Here is a 27,911-nt window from a genome sequence, read left to right on the forward strand (position 1 = left end):
GCCACCCCCTCCCTCTTCAGAAAAGGAACAATCATTAAGTTTAACTTTTCACTTGCACGGTTTTGCACTGTAAATGTGTGTCAGCACCAATGTCAACAGCTCATTTCTAAGCCTCTATGTTCAGGGTGTTTACTGTTCTCACTCTGTGAGATTGGTCTCACAGGATAATGAGCGCTTCCCATAGACAACTGAGTACTGACAGGCACGTTATTAATTGCATACATGAATAATGTGTTGGATTACCACTGGCCTCCCCCAAGTACGAGACAATCAAAGGAACTCAATTATGGGCTGTCAAGGCATTATAATGCAAATTTCCCCGCTTTCTGTGGGATGAAACGAGAAAATGTGTTTGACAAGAAGCTAAACTGGATGTGCTACAAATTACAGTTAAAAAGCAGGGCTAAAGTTGCTTAAAGGAGATGAAGAAAGAAGAACACGGCTGTGTCGAGGAGTATCCAGTGGGGAAAAGGAGCATGGTTGCGGTGGCATGTAACAGGATGGGCTTTTATGCTAAACTCGTTTATGACATATTGGGGTCATTTTCTCATAGTTTACACTATGTTGCGTGCGAACAGATTGGTATCCTGTAGATCCAATTGCCCACAAAGAGCGGAGTTCATCTCCGTGAATGTTTCCTTTGAGCCCCTGACGAGACTGTTTTATCAAGTAAAGTGGGATCATGTGACTTCAAACAGGCCAGCGACTTTGAAATGGTTTTATTATTCTTTTAAAACACCACTGCATGTTTGCACACTGGTCCTGGTGTTGTTCAGAATGTACACGTGTGTTTGTGTTTTTGTCTGGAAAGCAATATTGAATTAAATATCTCACTAGTTTAGGCTGTAGATTTTATGAAAAACAATTTTAGGATATGTATTCAGCAGTTGATCACTAAAATCTGATGCTCGACTGTGTATTGATGCGTGATTTGTTGAATGAGGTCACAATACCATTGCAGTATCTGAACCTGAGGGCTTGAGGCACACGTTTTTGGTGATGAGGATGAGTCTGAATAAGTAAGATGCAATTCATTAGTAAGACAGGGTAAAATGGGAAAAGCAGCACAGAAATGGAAAGAAAAGCAAATATGTGACACACGCCCAGAGAGAGAGAGAGAGAGAGAGAGAGAGAGAGAGAGAGAGAGAGAGAGAGAGAGAGAGAGAGAGAGAGAGCAGCAAGTGCACATGACTCATCTTCTGCACTTTCAATAAAACAGCAAATGTTTTGAATCTGATGCTGCATGAAATATATGGTTTATTGTTTAGATCCACAGGGAGGAATGTCTAATCCTTATTGGAACAGTGCATATTTAAAACATGGTATCTGATGAAAACAAACACTGGCACATCACCAGCAGAAATGGAATTTCCCCGTTCCGCACGCAAGCTATAGGACGGTCTGCCAGGGAAAGGTTTAGCAGCTGCAGAGCACGAGTATAACATTCTGTCCTTCTGAAGGCCAGTTTAAACATGATACTCCGGTCAACATAAACAGAGCCCAGCATTAAATTCCTTATTTGTGCATTGCCTTCATTGGCAGAGGTATATCGTTATAAGCCAGTGTGACACTTTTAAAAAGCATAACCTAAAATAAAATGAATCACATAACGTATAAAACAATATTTGAGAAAAAATATATCATTGTAATAATGCATAACGAAATCAAACAGAGATGTGTGCAATAGACAATGACCTTTTTTTTTAAAGGGATTTGATTTCTCCATGTGTTGTACCTCTTGTTTGTATGGTTTTGCCACAGGCATAGCAATTCAGTCAGGACACAGAAACACAAAGCAAATTCACTGTTATCATTATTATTATGGTGGCTCAGGCTTGTAACTGAACAATGAGTATCTGACAAATGATTCAGAGTAGAGTTCATACATGTGTACATTACTTTTATGCTTCAGGTCTCACTCTTAATGGTTGCAGCCAACACTGATTCAGCACCACTAAAATAAAAGCAATGACCTGGAACTTAAATCTATAGTCAGCGGCACTTACACTTAACACTTGCACTCTTACTCTTAATGCAAAAATAAAAAGGAATATTATTGTAATTCCACAGATACATATGTGGAGATCATCAATTAGTCTCTATCAAATTAATTTAGGTGTATCTTGGTTCCTTTGATAAAGCATTGATAATAACTGCAGATAGACATTACAAGTTAACATAGCAAAAGGCACTGAAAATCTGAAAAAAAGGATTCATGGGTCATCAGGATCAGTCTATTGCTCTTCCGAGATTTAGCATAGCCCAGTACAAAAACACAAGTGGAAAGGCAGTCCAATTCGCTAACCAGGATTAGCTCAATTTCATTTCATTGCTCCCTAATTAGGCTGTTGACCACCTTGCTTTCAGCTTGTTGAGTTCTGAAACTAGATATGATCACTTGTAGTTCTCTGTTGTGTGGGCATGATGCTTTTTCATATATACTTATGTTCCTACCTGCCTCAAGGGATGAGCATGTGCGTATCACTCGTAGTGATGTTCTCAAAAGTACATCCTGCTTTGCATATTTATACTAAATAGATTGCGTTTGTTTCTCTGTGCGCTCTGCTGCACCACTGCTAAATGTATCCTCATTGTTGTTTTTTGAGTTACGGTTCCAGTTCCGTGTCCTTCAATACCTCATGGTTTTGTACTTATTCTGGTCCTGTGTATATACTGTATGTATAGTTACTTTGTGCACATTACTCACACATACTTTTACATACATGATCTCTATATATCTTAACACATTTTATGTTATGAGTTTCTGAGTCAAAGGAATACAGAGAAAGAAATGCAACTGAAATGCCAGACTGATTTTTCAATTTTACAAAAAGCCTCTCATTTCTTATCCACTGGTTCAAACACAGACATGTCACACATATGACAACACACACTTGTCTGTATAAAAAAAGAAACAATTGATCAAAAACCCACCAGCTACACATCATTCTGTTGCATCCCTTTCTTTCTCAACCTGCAGCTCACTTTTAACCATTAAAGCCTCTAAAGGCATTCTATATTATCTCACCCAGCATGACATGATGTCATTAAAGTCTTCAAATCCAGCAGCATTAAAGCTGGCGTGGTGATATTTACAGTAGAACACTTAAGACATACCTTCCTTTCTTCTGTATTACAAATTGTGCCTCCGGGCTTGTGGGCCTTGCCAAGCCGTAGTCACGCAATGCTTTCAGTGAATAACTGGAGCATTCATTACCCATAACTGTCCTCTGCCACTTCTCATTGAGGGCAATTACTCCCTTATGTGCTAGGAACCCTCAGCCTGCTACAAACTCCCTAGCTGCTGTTTTCATCTTTTTTTCGTTCTTTGTCTTTTTCCCTCCCTCATTCAACAGAAATACATTTTGTCAGGTTCTCTCACACAGCTGTAAAAGAGCAGCCCCGGGTTCGACAGTTGTTGTGTGTGTGTGTAACAAGTGAGTGCCCCGGGAACAGGCAAGCCGCCTGTTAAAACAGACATCATGTCAGTGTCCCTTTTTTCTAGCAAATTTTTCTAGCAAATTTGTTTCCTCTCGCTTTGGTTGTGAAACTCAACCCAAAGGCCGAGGATGGAAAAGGCTACCCTTCAATGGGCAGGCAAGACTAAATGGATTTTTCAAGGTTGTATTTCCAAAATATTTCCACTGAAACCTCATAATTTGTAATTTGTAATTTTAATTATGCAATATATTTTAAAGACCAGGCTCCTGTTTTTCCACTTCATGGCAACTGATTACAAGCAATACATTCTAAATTAGAGTCTTCTAAGCCTGGTTACTATGGATATACCTATGGATATGTACTTATTGGATATCTTCAAACAAGCTTAAGCCAATAATGGTGTGCAATTACAGTGTGCACTGAAGCTGTAGGTCAACAAGGAATATTCTGACCTCCCTAATACAAAGAATACTAATTCAAATTAATCACACAAGACACAGAGCTCATTGTTCTTTACTCTGAGACAGCAATTGGGTATGGTGGCAAAGTGGAGCTCTACTTAATCTCCTAGAAGGGGTGACATTTAGTTCATTTTTCCCAATGTATGCCTTGTCTCATACCAGCATAAGGGTCAGCGATTACTATGACACCACAGGTCATATCACTTACAGGTGACGACTGCTCAACGTAAAATAGAACAATGACGACACCATATCCTGGCAGAGTGACAGTCAGCTGTTGCCATCCCACTTACTTTATCACAGCCTTTTATACAAGTGTGCATAAATCCATCTCTCAATGCTATGTATGCTATATCTCACTGGAGGGCAATGCACTTGAATTAGAAGTTGTAAAAAGGTTTCTTGTGTTGTTCCACCTGACTATTTAAAGTTGTACTCACCCAGAATAGACATCCCACAATTCATGCAATCACCAAATCCTACAGTATTACCTCCACTGTGAGCTTATTGCAAGTGACCGTCTCGAATTGCGAACAAAAATTCAATATCACCAAGAAGGCACAGAGGCCCAATAATATTCAGTAACTGTAATCCTTACCTAACAACAATCTTGTTTTGTAACTAAACAAAGCACCAGTAGGCATTGTCTTTGTACAACTAAAACCAAATCCAAAGATATTTAGCATGTACATAAGCGATCGATAGACTAACGGAATAGTCTGCATACTTTTATTTCAGGAATATATATTTACATTCATATCAGGTAATTATGAATTACATCCCTTTTTGGACATAGTCCCCCTATTTTAGGGGAGCAAATGTAATGAGACACATGAACATATTGTGAAATAATATTATATTTAGTACTGTATGTGGTTGCGCTCAGTGAAAGTCTGCGACCCGTACACTTCACCAGAGACATTATTGGCATTTGGCAGACGCTCTTATCCAGAGCGACATACAGTTGATCAGACTAAGCAGGAGACAATCCTCTCCTGGAGCAATGCAGGGTTAAGGGCCTTGCTCGAGGGCCCAACGGCTGTGCAGATCTTATTGTGGCTACACCGGGGATCGAACCACCGACCTTGCGGGTCCCAGTCATTTACCCTAACCACTACGCGACAGGCCGCCCTACACATGCTATGTCCCCTGCTGATGTTCTATCAGGCCTGCACTGCAGCCTCAAATTAAACCTGACAGTGCACTTTAACATCATATTATCATATTAAACATTGTTTCTTTGATATCCAATGTGCTGGAGTACAGAGCCAAAACAACAAAATCATGTCACTGTCTAAATACTTTTGCATTTAAATGTATGCATAAAGATTAAGCTAACCCACAGGAATGAAATTTCGTGGCCATTAATAATGGCTAAAAGATACAGGGTTTACAGTGAAATACATTTAAAGGACCATTTAAAAGGCCACATCATTCTGAAATTTCAAAAAAAAAGCTGGATACACATGAATAAAATTGTAATTAAAACTATAACACTGCTTCCTAGGCACTTGGTGATTTAGTACAAAGTAAAGATTTAAAGCTTAAATAAGGGCAGAAAAGGGGAAGATGACCAGCAACTAATGACTAAAGCAAAAGCATCTACAGTGTGATGAATATCTTTTAGAATTAGATAGCATTAAATCAAGTCAAATGTAGTGGTCAAATCCACAACTCTTAAGGGTGATTGTGGTCAGATCTAAAATACAAATAAACAGATAGTTGAGAATGTAATGGTATCAGTATTAGCCACATTAAAACTTTTTTTGTTTGGCCAATTTAAATCCAAGTGCTCTATTTTGTAACCATGCTTTTAGCATTCTTCAGTTGTTTCATTAAAAATATATTGAATCATATAGTGGGTCACGGTCTAAAATACAAAATGAATGTAATGCACAGTGGTTTATTAGTGGCTTTTTGGTGAAAATAAAAATAGATTTCTTGCCAGATAAAAGGCTATCTTTTTGTCTCTAGAGTGTCTGCTACGCTGACTAACATTTGAACTGGGTTTTCGAAGCTTGTTTCTTCTTTGCAGTTGCACCTCATGTGTTGAAAGCTTTCATAAAAGATTCAAAATTTGAAAATTCAACAGTGGGAATGTAGGCGTGAAAAAATATGTGAGTGAACACACATTTTTGTTGACATAGCTGGAGATTGTTTGAAGACTGAAGCAGAAATCTGGCAAGTTCCACACTCCGCTAAAGTGCTGTTTGTTTTGAAAGACCACTTCACTTTTTCAGAAAGTGCTGAAGAACTCAGTGGGACTTTTAATGATGAGAGCAGTTCTGACTGATAACTGAATATACAGTGCATAAATACACATTTCTATTAGGGTTTTTCTTTGTAGGATTGGCCGTAATGTTTATCAGGGCCAATCCATTAGTAACAATACAATTTGAGATGTTTTAATGCCCAGCCTACTTGCAGCCATAATTTTGGTGGTCAACCACAACGCAACCAACTTGAGTGTAATCACAGTAGACAGAACCCCACAATGGTGTTGGGGAAACAAAGGTTTTCACTTTGACAAGAGGCAGAAACATTCAGTCCCACACTTACACATGCTGTGCTCTCAGCTTGGCCTTGTCAAAGTGAAATACTCTGTGTCTAGACCAGATGGCTATGGGTAGTTTACTTATGCCCTGAGTGATCTATGGACTTTTTCAAGTGGGTCTATTCAAGCAAATGCACCAGCTATTGCGTGCGGGGTCACTGGAAAGAAAGGAAATTTAACGACTGTAGTGTAAATCACTAATGAGCACAACATTTCCAATATACACCTTTAGTCATTCCCTATCTTATTTCTGCCACTTGCACTATATACAATAGAATAGGAATTCTGTGTGAATTAATAACTTAAATGAGTTACAATGTGTTTCAATGGATGTATCATTATGAATGTTTTCATCAAATATTAATAATTGAAGTAAAAATATATGCACTTTATGTGTATTATCTCAATAATTGTATTGAGAGATTTAATTTAATAATTGAGCTCTTAAGAAGCAGCATCTTGCACAAACAAACAGGCATACAACATGACTGAAACACACAAGACGTGAGAGTGAACAGAGAGCTTGCAGAAACAGTCGGTGTCTACATTAGTGTCGTTGACAGTCTTTGAGCCAAAGCAGGACTTGAGTGGATATCTACAGTACTTCTAATCTGCTGCATGTCAACTTGTATTGACTGCCTAACGCACCCCTAACCAATCCTAAAATGCCTTCAGTACCCTTACGGATTAAAAGATTAACTGGAAAGACAGTCCTCAGAATGGAGGAAAGTGACTGAACACGCGCCGAGTATCCCATGTAGTCTTCATGTTATTCATATTTCCCCCTGCAATTCTACACCATTGCGAGAGGCACAATAGGAGCAGTCACACTGAGAAACTGAGAGGATATATATGAAAAAGTTTAACAATATGTGACATTTATTGTGACAATATATATAGCCCATAGGCTGTCACAGTTGTAAAGATAATGCTCAATGGGGCCTTTAAGAACCTGCACAGTATGCGCATGCTAAATTGTGGAAAATGTGGATGAGCTCACTTTTTTAAATTGAAGATTTTAAATAAGGGAGATAAAGATTTAGCATATGTTTTGCCAAAATCTAACCAGTGCAATCAAGTCAAAGATAAGATCGCTCCCCTGAATCCTCAATCCAATTAGATTAAATCAGTTTTGACCAAGCTGAGGGGATTATATTTACTTCATTATTCTCTATTTATTCTGAATGAAATAAGCAAACAGAATGAGTAAGCACATCAGGGGAGTGGTTTGGCGAATTAAGTGAATTAACTCAATTATGCCTCAAAAATGAAAAACATTTTTCACCAAAACCTATTAAATTATAGTTTACAATAAGGTGGGTAATGGGATATTTCTATGCCTGCGTGTTATTTCACACTTTTAAACTAGTTCCAAGAAAACTGGATCAGTTATGAAACATGCGAGCATTTCTTTATCAATTATATTTATATAATTACACAATAATGTTGTATCACTTTGTATAACAAAATAACTGGCCTTTAAATCTCTAACTAGAAACAGACAAAGAAGCACTGGGGACAAACCAAAAATATAGACTGTAGAGAAATATGAGTGCATAAATAGTTGGAACTGTTTCATTTAGAAGAACTTCACCTTTCCCAAAAGTGTCTCTGCTGTATTCCCTGCCTTGATCTCCTGATCTGTGCCGACTGAAAACTGCACAGAAGTTACGGGCTGTCTGACTGCATCAAGTGCAAAATGACACAAGTTCTCTCTTTGTGGCACTTTGTTTGACAGACACGGCTTTACACAGATTTCATCTGGATTACGTCACCTTGCTCCATCTTCACGTTGCTGTGGAACTGCATTTCTTTCCTGGCTTAAAAGATGTAATTACTTGCAGAAAGGGCAAAGACAGAAAACTCCATAACCAGGAAAGTACATGAATCAAAATTGAATTATTCTACTCCTTCTGTATGGAAATATAAATGGAAAACCAAAAACATAGGATATAACAATGTTGTGTGGTGCATACAGAATGTTAATACTCTTAGAAAATACTTTATTTTTATTCAGTATAACTACCATTACACTAGAAAAAAAAGTTTTTTCATAATGATTGCCTCTCTGGAGCATTCAGTTATGTAATATCACTTAAATAGACTATGGAAATTAATAATTATAATGCAATTGACTGTATGTTCTGTATGTGTTAGCATTTTCAAGCCTAAATGGCGAAAGCTGTAGACATTTGAGACTCAAACATTGGAGTGGAGTGAAGCCTCTTGTGGTTGCCGTGGCAGCATAGTGCTAGGAGGCCGCACACTTCTCTGCAGGAGCGAGAGGAGCTTATTTCTCTCCAGAGGTGGCCATACCAACAGAATGAGCTCAGGTTTTCTGTAAGAATGCACTTAGCTGTTATCGCGGTTCATCTAAAGCCGTTTGCCCAGATACAAAGTTACAGTAGATACTGTACCACACTGTGTACAGGGTAGCGTGACAGCACAGTGAGTTACGAAATTGGACTTCTCAGCTTGACGTACAACTGACGTTAACTGAACAGGCCTCGAGTTCCTCTCCATGTATTCTTCCTCATTCAAAGCCCATATTTAGAGCAATGCAGACACTTTTTACCAAACCTGTTTCCTTACTGTGGGGCACTGTGTCCCACAGCCCCAGACAATGGGTCTGTACACAACAAGACATTCACATCTTACATGGAGCAGAACTGCTCCCCATCTCAGAACACGGTCCAGCCCAGCAAAGCAAGTGGGGACGGTACTGGAGGAGCCAGTTCAGCAGAGGCACATTGTACAGTCACACAGCAACGTTTGTGAGGGTGTAGTCACATTTAGAACCTGTAGGCATTACTCAGACAGCTAGTACCTGTTTGCACGCAGCGTTTCTGAAATCCCAGCCTGCGCTAGGTGCCACAGAGGCGTATTTATTGCAAGAACGATCCTCTGCGGTTTAGCCCCATGCAGCTCTATATAGCACTATGGCCCAAAATTTACAGTGGGCGACTCCACTGTGATTGATTCAGATACACACTTCCGTGTAAATAGTGCAGAGTTCATGCTATTGGTATGGTCTGGCTTAATGTCCATGCATAGTGAAGACAAAAACAAGCTAAAATTGCTAAAATAAAAGACACTATAATGAATGACAATGTTCATTCTTAAAAAAAGCATAGTTATTATTGCATTGAGCGGCTGCATTATGTCCCAATAAAATGCACGCATGGAACTTAATAAGTATGAAATGTGATAATGTAACATGGGACATGGTTGAATTTCATATATGTTCATTAATGACATGACATTAATCTCATGCCTGTGAATATCATGTATTCTAGGAAACATGCAGTTTGGCAGAGAACACGGCCTCTCGTGCTGAAAGGGTTGTGTTACGGTGCTGCAAAGTTGGGTTTATTTTCGTTACGTCTCTCAACAGTTCCGGGAAAAAAAAAGAATGACATCCATGGGCTCAGAAGTGGGTGGGGCCTACAGTGCCCCACTTAAGTCAGACTAAACACACAGTGATGGAAAATAAAGGCAGTGAATGCATGGTGCACCCTGGTTCTGTTCCTCTCACGGGACATGCTTCCCTTCTCTCCCTATCACGGGAGGGCATGACCTGCTTGTCTGAAAAACTGCATTCTGGTAGGAATTTCATGTGCACTTGGATTCATTTTGAATGATTACAAGTGTGCGCCTCCACTGTTTGAAGTGCTCATTTTAAACTAACTTTAGCTTCAGCTGGAATTCCTGTGAGGTGACCTCCTTTCTCTTAGGAAAACTACAGGAAAATAAAGCCAAATTAATCATTTTCACCGAAAGAACATGCAGTCGTCCTGGCTGCACATTGGCTCTGAAAAAATGCAGAGAGAGACCATAAATTAACATTACCTCACTGGACAAGGTTTCATAAAGCTGCACAGATCTTAGAGCACTGCACTGAAGTCTTTCTGAAAAAGCAGATGGGTAAAGTCCAGTCACGCCATTGACTACCAGACTGAGATGCTTGAGAAACCTGTCTGAGTCAAATTTGATTAAACCCTGGAGGTAACAGAACAATAACTATACAGGTTTTTTCAGGGAGGGCCTTCCCGCACAGGTCCTCTTCCCGTGTTTGGCTCTGCGGCGATAGGGAAGGAGGCCGTAGGCGAGGAGAAACCCAGCAGTCAGCAGTGAGGAGAGCAGCGTGTGGGGGGCGAGCCAGGGAGACATGCTGACAGATGCAGTCAAAATAACCCTCATTCACACAACAGCAGTCAAAATACTCAGTAAACTCATCTCCCTGACTGCAGATCAGTGCAAGAATAGCATTGGAAGCAGGTTGAAGGGGTCCAGCGTTTTAAAAGAAAAGACCTTCAGAGAAACAAATAAACAAATAAACAAGCAAGACAAGAAAAGCTTGATTAAGTGTGTCGCAATGACACACTTAAACAAGCAAGACAAGACAAGCTTGATTAAGTGTGTCGCAATGACACAAGAAAATTCATGCAATTTGTTTCAGGTATTTTACAATGAATTAGAGGCTGCTGATGCATGGTTTCAGAAGGATAAGAAGGTTGATAGTCTTAACTGTGAGAAGCTGTTCAATCCTTTAAAAAAGCCCTTTACAGCTGTTGTGTTTCAAGGTGCTATATAGCCACAGTGTGAGCCACTAACACCTTAAAGTTGTTACTCAAAGTGTGATTGACAGAATTGTTTTGAAGATTTCCCGGCTGCCAAGACTTCAAGAGGTCTTGTCTTAGTGGGTCAGATATCTTTTTGACTGTTGCTTTGGTAGACCTGTTTGCTGAAGTGTGTTGGCAACTGGGAACCCTGATAAAGAAATATTTATCCACAGAAAGAGCAAATAAGAACTTATGTTGGCATGACACGCTGACACGTATAAACTACAGGGAAATGACTGGGACATCATAACAATGACATTAGTGTTCAACATTAGTGTTCAATATTTGATCTAACTGGGCTGGCTATCATAAACATTGTGTACATTGTTTTCAACTAACAAAGTAAAATTCCCAGCCCAATATCCTGAAGCTTGCAGCAAGTTAACATGGGTTAGATGCAAGGATCAGACCTGTCCGTATTTAAAAATTAAAAAGGCAAAGTGGAACATCTGATACACATAATGGAGGCTATTGATTGACTGCTTGCCATTAAAATGATCATCTGAAAGCAGAAAATCTCATAAGACGAAGGTCATAAGGTGCTCCAAAACAACAGTGAAATTAAGGCTTGGGTGTGACTTGGGTGTGACTTTTCTACAGTAGAGTACATGTGATTCAAGGTGGATTTAACACCAAATACAAACATGTCTTCCTTCATTAGATTAGATTTAACTTATTGGCATTGCCTTCTAAGTCAATAACATGCATTATCTGCATTTAAGCTGTCCTAGTCACCTAGGAGCAGTGGGCAGCCAGAGTATGGTGCATGTGGACTAACTCCAGTTCTGAGGCCAGGCGGACAAGGGGACAACATGCAAACACAAGGGGAGAACATACAATGTTTCTCACAGATGTCAAAAAGGTTCTGTACCACCCAAAAACCATTTCACAGATGTCAGAAAGGTTCTGTGCCACCCAAAAACCACCTCACAGATGCCAGAAAGGTTCTGTGCCACCCAAAAACCACCTCACAGACGTCAGAAAGGTTCTGTGCCACCCAAAAACCACCTCACAGACGCCAGAAAGGTTCTCAGTGATCACTTCCTGTATTACCTGCACAAAGTTGCAACAAAGCTGAATTAAGTAATAAAATACAGGAAAACTCATCCGATTTCATTATTTTTTATGTTATCCAGTTATATGAACACAGCTAAAACATGTACATAATGTGTGTTCTAGACTGCAGTACAAAACATCAATAACATAACCAGAGTACGCACTAGCTATGAAAAGCTGAGTTTGTATTGTTAATGTAATATCGCTCAAATGTTGGTATAGTGGGGGGAGTTTGCCTGGGTGGTGAAATTGAAGCCAAAACTTCATAATGAAATCCAGCACAACTTTATACATCCCGCCTTATTCCTCATTGAGTAATTAACACCAATGTATTTTTATTGTGTTTAGTCAGTCCAACAGAATAAGGAACCTGTAACATTGCCACACAACATAATCATTGTCATGCAATGTCTTCCGGAGTAGCAATTGTGGGCAAGCACTGTCCTTCCTTACTTCAATAAGTACAAGGGTGGAGAAAAGTTACTGGGCTGATTGATTTCATAGATTCTTAATGATGAATAAAAATATGTTGTATCCCCACTGTGTTGCTTAGAGAATAAATGGATGATAAAATAAAGTGATAAGTAGATTATGGCGACTTTATTACAGACCAGAAGGCAATGGAAACTCCCCCTGAATCAAACCTCCTTCTGGCAGCTCACAGAAAAAAAGGTGAAACAAACTAGAGCAGAGACACAAAGGGAGAGATGGTATTTAATCCCTGAAGTAAATATTTAAAGAGCTGTCTAATTACAGCGGCCGTGGTGACACGACAGCAAACATGACAGGATTATTACATGTGTGCTGAACATGTCCAGAGCTGGGAAAACACCCAGAGGAAGAAAGGCCAGAATTTACAAAGAGCCGGAAGTGTACTTCTATAAGCAGCCACTAGGAAAAGGAACCCCTTTGTATTAAGGTTATTTATGAAAGAACCAGTCCAAGTTCCAGCTTCTTCTCAGACGAAAAGCCTGCTAATCTGCCTTTTGATATATTTACAACCCTTCAAAATGCTTTTTAAGTTGACAGAAAAAAGCCTATTAGGCTGGCCAGTGGCCTGAGCTACATATTGTTTGATAACCAAAACCTGGCATCGTTCAGAGAGCATTTGCTAAGCATTTGAAAGTAATAGCAGACACAAATACCTGACTGCTGAGTATCTCTGGAGGATAAGACTGTAGGCGCTACAGTATCCTTCATAAAAAACTGATCTGAATCCACAAGAAGATGATAAACTCATTTTGCCCATAAATTATCTTCTCCTGACATTTTTTATTGCTCACGTCAAGGTGACTGGATAAAACGCAGAAACCCTGGGACAGCCTGGCAAGAATGAATTTGATGAATGGGTTAACTCTGCTTACAAATTCAGAGTTGAAACCAGACATGTATTTTCATCACATTCTCCATCGACTGTTAAGAAATGACCAAGGCTGTTACACACTTATATCATGTAATGGAAATGTCTTCAATAAAACATGAAATGGAGGGTCACAATCGTACATGGGGCACCATAGACTTGGATTGTGGAGTACCCTAAATGTTATATTTCCATTTCATGACAATATTCCACTGAAAATCAGGTACAAACTTCATTGTGCCTACCTTCATTGTGATATGCTGGAGAAAAATCCATATTTCTGTTAAGTTCTCTCATGCTGTACCCTCTTGTACTCTCTATTGGGGCAATGCAGGTTGAAATCTAAATATATGAACAGACATCTGCACAGTACTATAATAACACAGAGCCATTAGCTGAAATGATGGGCCACCATGTAGCCCTGTGTTATTTTTATTACTTTACTGACCTGTTGAAATCAGGCCTAATGGGATTCAGTCAGCCTTCCCCAACAAACCATTTAACCTTATTGTTTATCATACTTTTACAGGCTTTTCTATTTGAAAGAAAACTTCATCATATATAATTTCAAATCTTTCAGATCTTGCAGAGGCGAATGTAATGTTTCTGAGTTTGAGTAATGCTATTGTGTATAATCGCAATGACACAATGGTCTATGCAATTTTCACAAAACACAGCCAAGTCATCTCAACGCCGGCTTCCAGCATTGCAGCTATTACACAATCCAAATGTTTGGACGAATCCAAACATGGCTCTTCTCTGCATCTTTCCAAACTCAAGTGCAAATGAGATTTTACTTAGTAAGCAAAACACTCAATGTGATTACATTTAGCTCACCGTCAGATTCAACGTTTAACCATTTGGCCTCTAAGTTACACTGAATTACAGTAGCTCTTGTATAACCCACTCTTTACACTCCTAAATAAAATTTGAGGAAGGAAATACAATTTCCAGCATGCCAGGACAAACATACGCCATGATGCCAGCCATCGCTGCAGTATTTGTTTGTGTCCCTTTCTTGTTTTTGCTTGAAATTTTTCCATTGCAACTCCGAGACTGACACAACATTTCCTCTTTGTCCTTCCTCATGCTACAATGCAGATCTCCAACCCTGTCCCTCTAGTGGCCTATCAGAAGCATGCTGTGCTCACCAGGAGCTCGCAATGAGCAAATGCTAGATCACCTTCAACAGTGAAAATATATCTTTCTCTTTTTTTCTCTTTCTCTAGTGACAAAGAGGATAATTTACAATGTATATGAGCCATAAGACTCAATATGTCTAAAAAGGAGAGTTTATAACTCCTTTATAAAAGAAATACTAAATCACACTCTGAATGGTCTGAATTAATTAAATTATTTGAACTTCAAGATAACATGCTCCCACATCCAAAAGAATATAAGAAACAGGCCATTTTAATCATTATTATTACAAATAACCACACCCCCCTCCCCATTTCCATTTTGCAGACCGTTGTAAGTTTGATGTCACTTTCTCTGAACCACCAATGCTCGGACAGAAGACGTTGAAAATATATTGACAATATTGACTGCTGTGTCACTCCCCCTCTCCCAACAATGGAGCCCATATACCTGATCCTGAAGAGTGACTAAGATACCTTTAACAGTCTCATAAGGCCAGGCCCGGGAGAAGTGCACTCTGGCTGTGCTCCTGGGCCAGCCTCATATGTGCACCATGTGTCTGGATATCACGCCAGCCTCCTGGAAGAGATGTGTCAAGTGCTACACCTGGCCAGCCAGAGGTGAGAGGCCTGGGAAGTGTTTTGTCAGTGTGTTGGATGCAACCAGGACCGTTGTACAGGGGGGGTGTTGGGTTCTGCGGGGACGAAGAGGGAGGCTGATGCAAATCTTACTACAGTTGTGCATCTCTGCTAGGCTGATTTAATTTCTCGTGTTCGCCTGAGGTATCGCGTTATTCTACCTCACCTGCATAGCCCAAAACACACCCAACATCCGATCCTCAGAATATTGGGGAAACGGTGAATAGACCTTAACGCGGTGCGAGGTGATTTTGGCCCAGTCTGAATTGCGAAGAAGTTTGTTTTGACATCAGAACCATGGAGTTGCTATGTGATGTTTTCAAATCTTTTTCTGAAGTGGCCTATAAATAATTGAAGATGCAGCAGACAGGGAATAACACCAAGATTAGCAAAAAACAGAGCCAGACACATTAAATGCACTGATGATTGATGCCAGTGGAATATATTGGTCTGTTTTCATATTACATGAATACACCTGAGACTGTCAGAGGGAAAAAGTAATGACTTAGAAGAGAAAATATTATCTCGTCATCTGGCAAGGGGAAATATCTCTGTCAGTCTAAAGCATTTCAGAGTGGATTACATACAGCCCGATCTGACACAAAGTAACTTTCAGCCCAAAATGTGCACAGTGGAGTCAGGAAATGAGTCAGTTGTGGGTTAGCCAGGAATAAAATCTTGATAACCCACATAAAGTTTAGTTGGGTAGAAAATCTATGTTTTTGTTTGTGTTGTCACCATTTTCACAATTTTCTGACTTGTCTTACACAGTTCAGTGGTTTAAAAATGGTCTGCAAAATAGGGGACAAAATGAGTAAAAATAAAGGAACATTTAAGTGTGTTCCTATGTGAACAACACCACTTAACGCTCCAGGAGAATATACACACATCTGCTCTCATGAGAAGATGAGAATCATGGGCTCATGTCCACTGCATTATAGCTCAGCTTTGTTGAGGTACTACATGCAAAGTTACAATTTTAGGTTTTTGAAGAAAAGAAAAAGGTATTTGGACTGATTTTCGTCTTTTCTGACGATACTCTGATTATAGTCTTCTATAGACTTATTATTAGCAAGCAAGCACTAAAGCACTAAAGTTGCAGTTGTGAGTCAAATATTTATGACAGCCACATGCAAATGTAGAGACTAACAGTGGACAGTGGCTTGTGGCTTTTGGTGAATCCCACATTAGAATGTGGAATTCCAAATGAGGATACTGTTGTTCAGACATACATCGGGCCTATTGGATTAGAGGGGAACTAAGCATTTATCCGCTGGCAAGAGTTAGAAAAAACTACAGAACCCTTCCTCATCTCTTAAGAGCCAGTGGGGAGGGAAGCGAAGCTCACAGGTTTTTTTTCGAATGGGATAATTCATTAGCGATTAACACCTGTTGGTGGGAACTGAGATTCTGCAGTCACGCTATTATTTGACACAGGCTCTTGTGTAAAAGAGTATGATGTGTAAATTATTGTTCTAATATAAAGGCAACTTAATAGTGGCAAAACCACCTGGAGCATTTCTACAACGAATTAAATTAGTAAGATTATAGACCTTATTACCATATTAAAGGAATGTTATGCAATATCAAACTAATGGATTACAGTTTCTCATAACATGTGAACATAACATGTGAAAACAAAATGTATCTGGTGAGAGGTACTGCTGTCTTCTATGAAATAAGTGAAAATGCTGAAAACGAGTTCCTTTGGGACATCACTTGGTCACTGTTGTAAGGACATGAGTGATTATGCTTAAAGCAAAAATATCACCTGAAAACCATAACCCAAACACAAATCCAGACACACTAACCAAATTACTCACAGAGGAAGTAAATATTAGGTTCCATATTATTTGTTTTTTTTTTTCATGAAAAGTATTAGATTTGTGAACGGAGGAAGTGGGTCACCACTACTTTCTTATTACAAATTGTATCAAAGGCCAGCCATTTACCAGCAGAGTCACATAGAGATATTTATATTAAGAGAAAAAAATTAGATAGTGTTAGATAGGTGGCATGAGCCGAATGATTGTATAATTTCGGCATTCCAGATCTGTGGCCAATGGCCTCTTCCACAAATAGGATTGCAGAATGCACATGCCTATATTTAAGTTACTGCATCTATGCTAAACCGCATTACTCCCCATACTCCAGGTACTCCACACACAGGAGCAATATTCCCACCAACCGACCAAACACCTAAACCTGAGACTTTCAATAGAACAAATCCAAATATAACCACACCACATTAAATTCAATTACAAATGAATTGCAGCAGTAGTGAGGTCTGTCAGTTGATTGTCATTGGTGGGCTGGTATCGTCATTGGTGTGCAGGTGTGCGGCTTTGTGTGCGCAGAGTGGAGCCAGGCTTTGTGAGGACAGTTGGCCCACACGTTGCTGTACAGGTAGGTGGGGATGGATCAGAGGCTTACCGTGGAAGAAGCTCTTGACCCTGAGGTAGCTGACGCTCAGCCGCAGCACGGACAGCTTGTCCAGCTTGGAGATGATGTCTGGGGCGAAGGGCAGGAGGCTGGCCAGACGGTCCAGCTCCGCGTTCAGCCGATCCCGGTGCCGCTTCGACGGGTTGGACTTCTCACTCACTGCTGTCGGTTTCCTGCTAAAGTGGCACAGAGGATTCAGAGGAGGTGGAGGAACTGTGGAGGAACTGTGGCCGCCTATGCCAAAACAGCCTCTGAAATAGCCCGATGAATGGAGGTTAGCAATGCTTGGTAAAAGAAAACAAGCAGCCCTCTTTGACTGATTATATTAGTGAAAATTCAGCACAAAGATTCACATCCTCTCCGAAATTTGCAATAATAACACTGCTTACAGAGGGTATGAGGATCAACACTCTGCATGAATGATATTTCTGTAGGCCGTAATTAGCAGTTGTAATGCTGAACAGAGGATCACTGGACGTTACACAGGCATTGACACTCTGTTACTCAGTGAGTGAGTTCAAGTCTCCAGATCCAAAAGTTTAAACAACACTCTTTGATTGAATAAATGGCCATTCACAATCCATTTCACTTTGTTATGCCACAAAGGCTGGGAACCAGCTTGTAATATATGTATTTACATTTGAATTCTGCTTTACTTTAGCTAAACTGTTTACTTCATGCCATCATTGACACTGCAACACCATGAACTCTGCAGCCCAATTTAACTCCCTAAGGTACCATTTAATAAACATCAAAGCAGCGACATATTGTTGCTTTCAGAATGACAGTAGTTCAAACCGTTGACCCTTATGAAAAAAGAGAGGTCATTTTTAAAGAGGTTGCACTTAAACAGAAGATCCACACTGCCGTTGCTGATAAGAAGCAGTGGTCATTGCTTCTCAACGGGTAATCGCAGAATGAAACGGGTGTTTCATCAAAGCTTCCTTCTCTGCACGTTGTACCTTTTTTTGCAACAGGAGCAGAAAGACCAGCTGGATTTCCTGTAGTTTCAATGAGGCAACGATGCCCACAGGAGTTTGATATCTGTCAGCAAAGCCAAAGCGCACTCAAAGCTTGTCTTTAAATAAACTTCAAGTATTCCGATTCACTGGCTCAGTTACCCACTTGCCCGAACAATGTTCCATTCCCATTTATTTTTTATTTATTAATTGTGCCATCGTAGACAGATGTACAATATAAACATTTGCACATACAACAAACTAGCCTTTTTCCATTATATAGGCCTTATATGGACAAATAAACCTGCAGTTGACCTCAATGAATATAATCATGCTATGCTGCTAATACCTTAATTAAATAATTGATTTGCCTGTTCTTTTTTAATTACCCACAGCAAGAGCAAACATTTTGTACCTATGTTAAGACTAATCAATATCGTAATTGTTTTCAGATTGTGATACATTCACTCAGTGAGCAGTTTATTAGGTATTTATTAGACTTATTTTTTAGACTTATTAAGTCTTCTGTTGCTGTAACCTATCCACTTAGAGATTTGACACGTTGTGTGTTCAGATGCACTTCTGCATACCACTGTTGTGATGCATGGTTATTTTTGTTACTGTCAGCTTCGACCAGTCTGGCCCTTCTCCTCCGACGTCACTCATTAGCAATGCATTATTGCCCAGAGAACTGCTGCTCGCTCAATCTTTTTTGTTTTTCACACCTTTCTCTGCAAACTCTAGAGACTGTTCATCAGTCATCAGTTTCTGAGATACTCAAACCACCCTGTATGGCACCGACAATCATTCCATGGTCAAAGCCACTGAGATCACATTTCTTCCCCATTCTGACATTTGGTCTGAAAAACAGCTGAACCTCTTGACCACATCTTTTATGCCTTTAGTTGCTGATTAAATATTTGCATTAACAAGTTGGTGTACAGGTCTACCTAATAATGTGCTCAGTGATGAGTGTGTGTATATATATATATATATATATATATATATATATATATATATATATATATATATATATATATTCATATCATACCATATCATATCATATCATATCATATCATATTCATTTTTTTTTCACCTGCCATGTTTTAAAACTTAGGCAAAGACACGTGAGCTGGAAACAGCAGGGAGCGTTAATTCCTCATTTGGCCTTATTTGTGCAGAGCATGAGGCCATAACAGATTTGTATATGTTTGGATAAATAAATAAATAAATAAATAAATAAATCACGTTCCACACGTTTTGAAATGAAAATCGGGTAGAGTGTGAAAATCAAATAAGGAGAACTTAACAGAAAACATTGCAACCATTTACCACACGAAGCACTTCTTGAATGTTAAATCCACTGTTTTTTTTAAATATGGAACTGCCTTTTAGTATAGGCTAATATAGATTGTTTTAATTTATTTTGAACAGGAAAGCTCTAGAAGTTTTAATGAACTTCTGAAAGTTTCTCCAAATAACGTAGTGCACATAGGTGAAGCGTGTTTAACTACTTTTAATAACTTCAGAAAACAGGCTACTTCATCCTTCAAAAACGCACAGAATAGCGGGATACGTAACTGTTTCTGAACGGGCTTCCGTCTTTTCCGGCCAGCATACATGCAGTCCCCCGGTGGAATCATAATCTTAGACTGAAAAGGTAACAGGTGCGCTGAAACAAACAGAGCACAATAAAAGACAAGTAAAATTTACTGAATGTATCAGTCTAAAGTATTAAATATTAAACTTTTCAATGAAAAGGAAGTAGCCCCAGGCAAATATTAGCCTAAAGAATTAAGTCTTAAAATATCGCAAAACACAAAAACTCATCAGATACCCAAAATCAATAACTAACGTGAATATCCAGAAAACATGCAGATGAATTAATATCAGAAAATGTCACATTTTCTTTACGTGTTCTTGTTATTGTTTACACTGTATAACCAATCGCATAAAAGCTTTGAAAAGCGCATAATGGGTAGGCTATTAGGCATGAACCGCATACATGCATATTCACATAAAACATTTTTTTTTAATCCTATTAATTTAATAACTTTTCGAGTCCCCCCTCTATATGTAATCGCTAAAATGTATCATGCATGAAAACATAAACGTAATTAATACACTTACCCAGCAGCTCTGCCAATATTTTTTAAATCCAGTATAATGTTAATACAGTGTCATTCAAATGAATTGAAATTTTGTAACTCTTTATACTTTTAAACTGGGCACATTCCTTGGGAGAATAAAACAAACGTCTACCGGAGTTCTGAACTGATGTTTTATCTGTTTGCAATGCTAGAGGCAGATGTGGTTGATGTTTTATACCCAATTGAGTCGCCTTCACTTCCTCGTGTTTCAGGTGGCGGATTCCTCCGAATGACAAGTCGAGCTCTTCGCACGCAATTCTGAGCCTCACAAACACACCCGACCGCGCGCGCCCACACACACACATTTCAGCTTTCAGGACCAAGCACCACAGAAGGGGAGGGATCACACGCAATGCAATCCACTACACATCTCATGTGAGGCAGCTATTCACAGAGAGCGTTCGCTTACTTCTGGCTGCTTTACTCCTCGTCCGAAATGGATAGGATCTTTGGAGCAGCGGCAATTTGAGATCCATCTTGAAAATTGTTTTTGCCTGGAAACAGACTTCAACTGCATCTATGGAACAAAGCGGGATTTGCACAACAACGTTTACTAAAGACTGTAGGGACATATCGCCAAAATGCCAGTCTAGTGGTGCATGTGAAGATGTAATAAATAATTGTGCATAGCCTGCTTGGATATTAATTATTAAGAATCGCGAATATTGGTCTTAAATAACAATTAAACTGGAGTCTTCGGAAGACGTGCAAACGACGCCACTTTGAAGACGAAAAGAAAATTAAAGCGTCATTTTAGGACACGGTGACTCAGTGCACCGTCAATATAGAGCGAGCCGGTGGAGTTCAGTTAGCGGTCAAAATACTCTTCGGTCAGATGGCATAGCAAGTTTAAAAAATGAAAATGAATTAATGTGGTGTCTGTTTTGGATATTCACAAAGTAACTAATATTGCGTTGTGAGGTTTGTTTGTATTTTCTAACACGCTTAACACGATAGATAACGGACGTGCTAAAAGAAAGGTCCTGTAAACCACTTGCAGCGTCATAGCAGTAAGAGGTAAATGGGTCGCTGAGTTCATTTTACCAGTTTGCCATCATCTGGTAGTAGTCTATTCAAGTAATGTTTGGCCTTTTCAGTGTGTATTAACCTACAGTTATCCAGTTTATACCTTTATCAAAATCTAGTAACATTTGTTGTTTTACCAACTAGCCTATTCAAGACTACTCAAAACATGTCTCATCCATGATTGTGTTGGCAAATGTGATCTGTATACCTTTATGAATCGCACAAATAAAGCCCCAAAAAGTTGTCAGTACGTAGCTAGATTTGACTATTGGCTTTTGTAACAGCTTTTACTGTTACCTGTTCAGGGACATCTAGCGAAATGTCTAACTCTGTGACACAAAAGTCGCTGTGCACTGTCCCTGTCATATGTAAAAATAATAACTAATAAAAATAATAATCAGAAAGTAATCTTATTGCATACATTCCAATGTTCAGAAAAATAAATGCCTAGTATTGATTCACATTCAATGATATGAAAAAAAGTGTTACTCTGTGTAAAACATTTGCTCAGAATGTAAAACCTTTTGATCTTTTATTAGATTATAATTCAGTTAGATTCAATTATTCAATCTGTATATGCTCCTAGTGGTTACACAGTAAAGTGTCAACTCTTACAGAGTAGGCTACATATGGTCCCTATTGTACTGTGTTATGAGTCAAGTTAAGACTTGATATTACTGTGTAAGCTTATTTTCACACTTGTATTTAGGAAATCCACACTTATACACTTTTAAACAAAGTAAGAAATACTTGTCATAACACAGATTCACAAATTGAATGTGTGGCACTATCAGCCTAATCTAGGCTACATGAAAATATTTGGTCAGCTCTCAAAATGACCACATAAACACTGACAAATCTAACAAAATTTGGAGGTCTGCATTGGCATAATTTTATTTTGCAAACACATGATCACTAATGTTTAGACATTTTGAGCGTCGTTAGAATAATTCTAATTATATTCATATGCAAGCATCTTGTGAAGGAACACAATTTTATTGAAATCCTTGTGGGCTGGAAAAAATCCTACATACAAACCACAATAAATACAATTTGCACAGAAAGAGTATGATTCATGCTTGATCTTAAAGCAAATTCTTTCATATTCAACAGTAATTCTGGTTCAGAGCACCTTGCCCAAAACAATCGGAGACAAATGTTATTCAATTATATTGAATAAAAGCCAGCACTTTGTGATTATTCTGCTTGACTTTGTTGATGTTTTTTTCAATGTTCCAAAACTGACAAACTTTTCATTTAGTTATTAACATTTTTACATAATGAATAGTTTGCTAAATGCTCAATACACTTATTTATGCAAAGATTAAATTGATGCTGTCTTGTTTCCATCTTTTACAAACACAAAAGTCATGGTCAACAAAATGTTGGTACAATATCTAATTTAATTAATTTCTTTCCATCTACATAATTTTACATTTGATTTGCTAGAAAGTAATGCCACATTAATTTATTCTACCATGTACATAGAAAGACACAACAGAGAACAATGCACACACATAATAATATCAATAGCCTGGATGTGGCCATGCATTTAGATTCTGGCTACCACAATAATTAATTTCAAATGTTGATTGGTTCCTGTGCAGTGAGTTGAACTGAAAGTCAGAGGTAGAAAACAAACAACATCACAGTATAATGAGATGCATGGTCAGCAGAGAAGTTGGGTTTGGAGTGATGTGCAGTTGATACTCTCTGGCAAGCACTGTAGACCATGGTTGGCTTGTCTGTGGAATTCACATCTACATTTTTATAGCTCTGAGGATGAGCAGCAAGTGCCCTCATTAAAAAGAGATTTGCATGGAGATCTTGAACATGACACTTGTGTCACAACTTAAATCAACTCAGACATTGGCTTGAGGATGCTTCGCTGTAGTGGTGATAGTGCTGTGAGATGATTGTGAGGACTTTAGTTTCAATTGGACATTTACCGAACAGGCGAACAAACACATTTTCTATTCTTAAACAGATGTGCTCCTTATACATCATCAATCGTGGTGTATCTGTAATTCTGAATGTGTCTAAACAGATATGCGCTCATCGTGAATTATTCAGAAGACAGCCATAGATGAGGTGACTCACTGAGCATTAGCAAGGCACAATTGTAAAAAAAACATTAATCGAAACGTAAACATTGAAGTTCACAAAATAAATAATATGACTCCAGCATTTTAAAATACAACTATGGCAATACCAATGTAATAATAGTTGTTTTGGGGGGGTCTGGGGGCTTAATATCTCACTGACTACCAGATATGTGCTGAGAAATTGAGTTCATGTTAATATCAATTTAATGATTACACTTAATTTGTGTAGTGCAATCGGATTGCTTTTAAATTATATTATGCTGATGCTGACAATCCCATGCATTTCAACTCTAGTTGATGTCCACGTCCAAAACATTTAATATGAAACATTTGCCTGCCTGGCACGATAGTATTTAAAGACACAAAGGGCAAGGCATGCTTAAAATGTGTTACAATATTAACTGCATCAACGGAATGTGATATTAAGTCATTTAGTTACCTTTTGTACCATTGTGTGGGACACCTCTGTTGAGGACAACAGGTTTATTTCTAAATGTAATTAATATGTTCTGGTTGTGCAGGAGCTTTGTTCTCACAGTATCACCATAGAACACAATGGGAGTATAACATGTGACGTATCATATACTCACAAAGATGAAAATCAATAGCGCTATGCTATGCTGTGTATTAGTCAGGGCTAATGTGTCAATGTTATGACAGGTGGTGTGAAAGGCCTTTAAATACTGCCTTTGACGCCACCAGTGTAAATCCTAAAGGATCCCTCTCCCATAGTCTCTTTAAGATTAGCTTTGACTTAAGCATCAGTAAGCTCTTCGAGTTGTCGGAGAAGCATGTATTCGCACGCAACCTGGGTAGCTATTACTACATGGTCCAGTACACTGCCATCAGACTATTGTATACCACCCCATTTTTACTGGCTAGTCAAGTCTAATCAATTGGTCATTGTAACAATGGAGTTTCCAGAAACAGTATCCACATGTGTTACATGTGAGTATTTATTTGTAATTGTTTAGTATATTGTAAGAAGTTCATAAGGCTTAGTAAAGAATTCAAATAAAAATCAGTCAGTTGAATTTGTGTTATAATCCTAAAATATAATAGTTGCTGTAGTAAAGCTGAAGTTCCAGGTAACTTGCATAGTTTAAAACATTGAACAGTGTCAACTGACAACTGACAGCACAAAATGAATATAATTTTGAGGAATATCGTAGCCCCAACACAATTCATCTACAATAAACGCCTTCCATCCATCTCATAGTCAACATAGGGACCGTAACCAGAGGACACTGCAGAGACATTAGCATGTTCATGATGCAAACAAAGTGTATAAACTGTGAGTTTATTCAAATTTTTTTGATGTTTGAATAAAAGCTGTTTATGAAGACGTACTTGAAGCATGTATTGACAGAGGCACTCCCGTATATGCTACGCAAACCACATAGTCCTGCCAAACACACATTGCATTTGCATTTGTACTTTCTATATGACATGTTGGCAGGAGAGGAAAGAGCTACACAGCTCATTTTCACCAAAAGTAAATCCAGGTTTTATATATTTAATTTCACTCCTCACCACTATGTTTACATTGTAATTAAGTGGTATCACCCAATCTGCAAATGTTATTCAAATGCACCCATGTGACAAAAACCTGGTCATCAGACAGAGCCTCTTCCTGTCTACATCATTGTTTGGTCATTGTAAAAGAAACAATACTGCAAGTTGTACCTATTTCCTAAGTTTAAATATTAAAGGCTGGTACTGTCCTTGGCCCTACCTGATTGGTTGTGATTATTGTCTTTGTGCTTTTTAGCTTGGGCCATTATAGGGTCATTATAGGCAGGCAAAAATGACTGTATGTTGAAAATATCATATGTAGAGGAGTTTGTTGGTTATGAAAGTTGATTTTAAGACATGAACAGAAGTGGTTATTGATGGATTCAGTTGGTTAATCATTAACAGTGAGGAAAACCAGATGGACTTTCTCTAAATGGGAAGTGGTGCTTATTTGACCACAGATTATTAATAATAATAATCTACAGACAGATTTTCAATTGGAACTAACCGAATGTAATGTGCATATAACCAATTATAGGGCAAGTAAAACAAATAATTGCATTGCAATTCACCAGGTGTAAAATAAAATAAACATGGTTTGGAAGTGCTAAGCAGTTGTACAAAAACAGGGTACAGTATATGGTGTGTGCTTAGTAAATCAATTACTTAGTGACTTTCTAGACATACAGAACAGTGCAGTCTGTAAATGGATGGTGGTACAATTTCTGTTGTTTTGGCTCTGTACTCCAGCACATTGGGTTTTAAATGAAACAATAAATATGAGGTTTAAGTGCAGACCGTCACCTTTAATTTGAGGTCCATATCAGGTGATCCATGAAGGAATTGCAGCCCTTTTTATACAGTCTCCCCATTTCAGGGCACCATAGCGTTAAAGACAGATGGCTTCACGGGTGTTTCTGAATAGTGTGCTGTGTTTAAGCTCTTAGTGCAGGTATACGGGATAAGAGAGCTTTCTACTCTTGATTCTAGGCTTTTGGAGGTGTTTGTCAACATGAGGACCAGAGATGTGGAGGCTTAGGGCTGATGTTTCCCACCTTTCTGTTTCTATGCAAAGCGTCTTTGGGACAGCTTGTTTTGAAAAGGGCTTTACAGATAATAAAAAATACAAGAAATTGAAAATTGTTTTATGGCCACTGCTCAATGAAGCTGTGAGCTGAGCACCTGTGAGGTGTCTTTCAAACTAGATACTCTAGTGCACACCTTTGTATGAAATCTTCAGTTTCTTGGCAATCTCAAGGATGGAATAGCCTTCACTTCTCAAAACAATAATTGAGAATTGAGAATTTAAACCAAAATTGAACTTTGGAAAGGGCAATGTACTAGATAGTGCAGCAGCTGAAATAAATATATTTTTTAGCTTCATTAAAGAACGCAGTTGTTTTCAGCTGTGGTAACACATTGTTTTTGTACACTGGAGTAATATCGGCTGCAAATGGGACGTTATTATCATATGTAAACATTGAATAAAAAAAACTATTTTAATAGTCATTTGTAACATTTTCAATGTCTTGGCTGCATTTTTTAAATCAATTTAATGTTGCTTTGGTGAATAAAAATATACATTTCTTTCAAAAGCATAAACATTTCACAGTGATTCAATGAATGGTTATGTACATAAATATATGCATTTTCCCATGATGAATATATTTATTTTATATATTTGCAATTCTTGCACGGAACAGTCCTAGGTGTCCTTTGAATGTACTGTGGTGATGAGTGCACTGCTAATCAATCTAAACACATATATACTGTACACTGAAAGAGAGGGTGCACACAAAATCCCATACGATAATGATTGTGTGCAGAAAGCAGCAGAGTCAGGGGAAAGCCAGTGGAATTAAGGTCATTGAGTTAAATGCAGGGTCCCAGGGGGTCAAAGCTCAGTCTTAAATTCTGAATCAGGGAGCCATGGAATACATTAAAAGCACATTAGGCTGGGCTTTTGTTCCTGCAGTTTCCTAAGACATTAACCGCTCTCAACACAGAAAACAAATAAATCATTCAAACAATACCGCCCCAAACCATGATGCTCATTGCATTCACCTCACCCTTATTTCCACACAAAATTATGTCAGTCCTTAAACAGATGAGGTTTTGTGAGAATGCTAAAAAACCCCACTATAAAAAATCATCCTAATGTTCATAAATAAAATGAAGACATCTGTGGTTAATAAAGTGTTATGCTGTGTTTTTCTTTTTAGGCCCTTGTATTTCAGCAGTCATTTGCTAGCTTCTGTTGCTGGATGGCTACATTGCTCTGGGTGAGATTTCTAGGCCTATGTAGCCGGGAACCAAGCATAAACATGATTTCACTTTTATATTATCATCAAACATGGCCTAAGGATAGCACTGTAGATGCTGAAAGCGTTAGCGCTTTAGCGCATTAGCCATAGGTGCTGTGAGGCTTTAACCTTACTGGGG

The 27,911-nt window shown here is 38.6% G+C and overlaps 1 protein-coding gene across 2 annotated transcripts in view; it reads right to left on the bottom strand.

The window, feature by feature from the left end:
* The window catches only part of LOC133127794 (uncharacterized), a 67,135-nt gene extending 46,110 nt beyond the window's left edge, over positions 1 to 21,025 (bottom strand). Inside the window, exons 1-3 of one of the 2 annotated variants that reach the window (XM_061240963.1) lie at positions 20,804 to 21,025; positions 20,255 to 20,345; positions 17,706 to 17,887 (exon numbers count right to left, since the gene is read on the bottom strand). In XM_061240963.1, the coding sequence (XP_061096947.1) occupies positions 17,706 to 17,887; positions 20,255 to 20,316 (244 nt within the window). In that variant the 5' untranslated portion in view covers positions 20,317 to 20,345; positions 20,804 to 21,025. Of the gene's footprint in view, positions 1 to 17,705; positions 17,891 to 20,254; positions 20,346 to 20,803 lie in introns of both variants that reach the window. The other variant, XM_061240962.1, reaches the window with a different exon arrangement.
* Positions 21,026 to 27,911: the final 6,886 nt, after the last annotated feature.

The sequence above is a fragment of the Conger conger genome, chromosome 4 (genome assembly GCF_963514075.1).
Source record: "Conger conger chromosome 4, fConCon1.1, whole genome shotgun sequence".
NCBI lineage: Eukaryota > Metazoa > Chordata > Actinopteri > Anguilliformes > Congridae > Conger > Conger conger.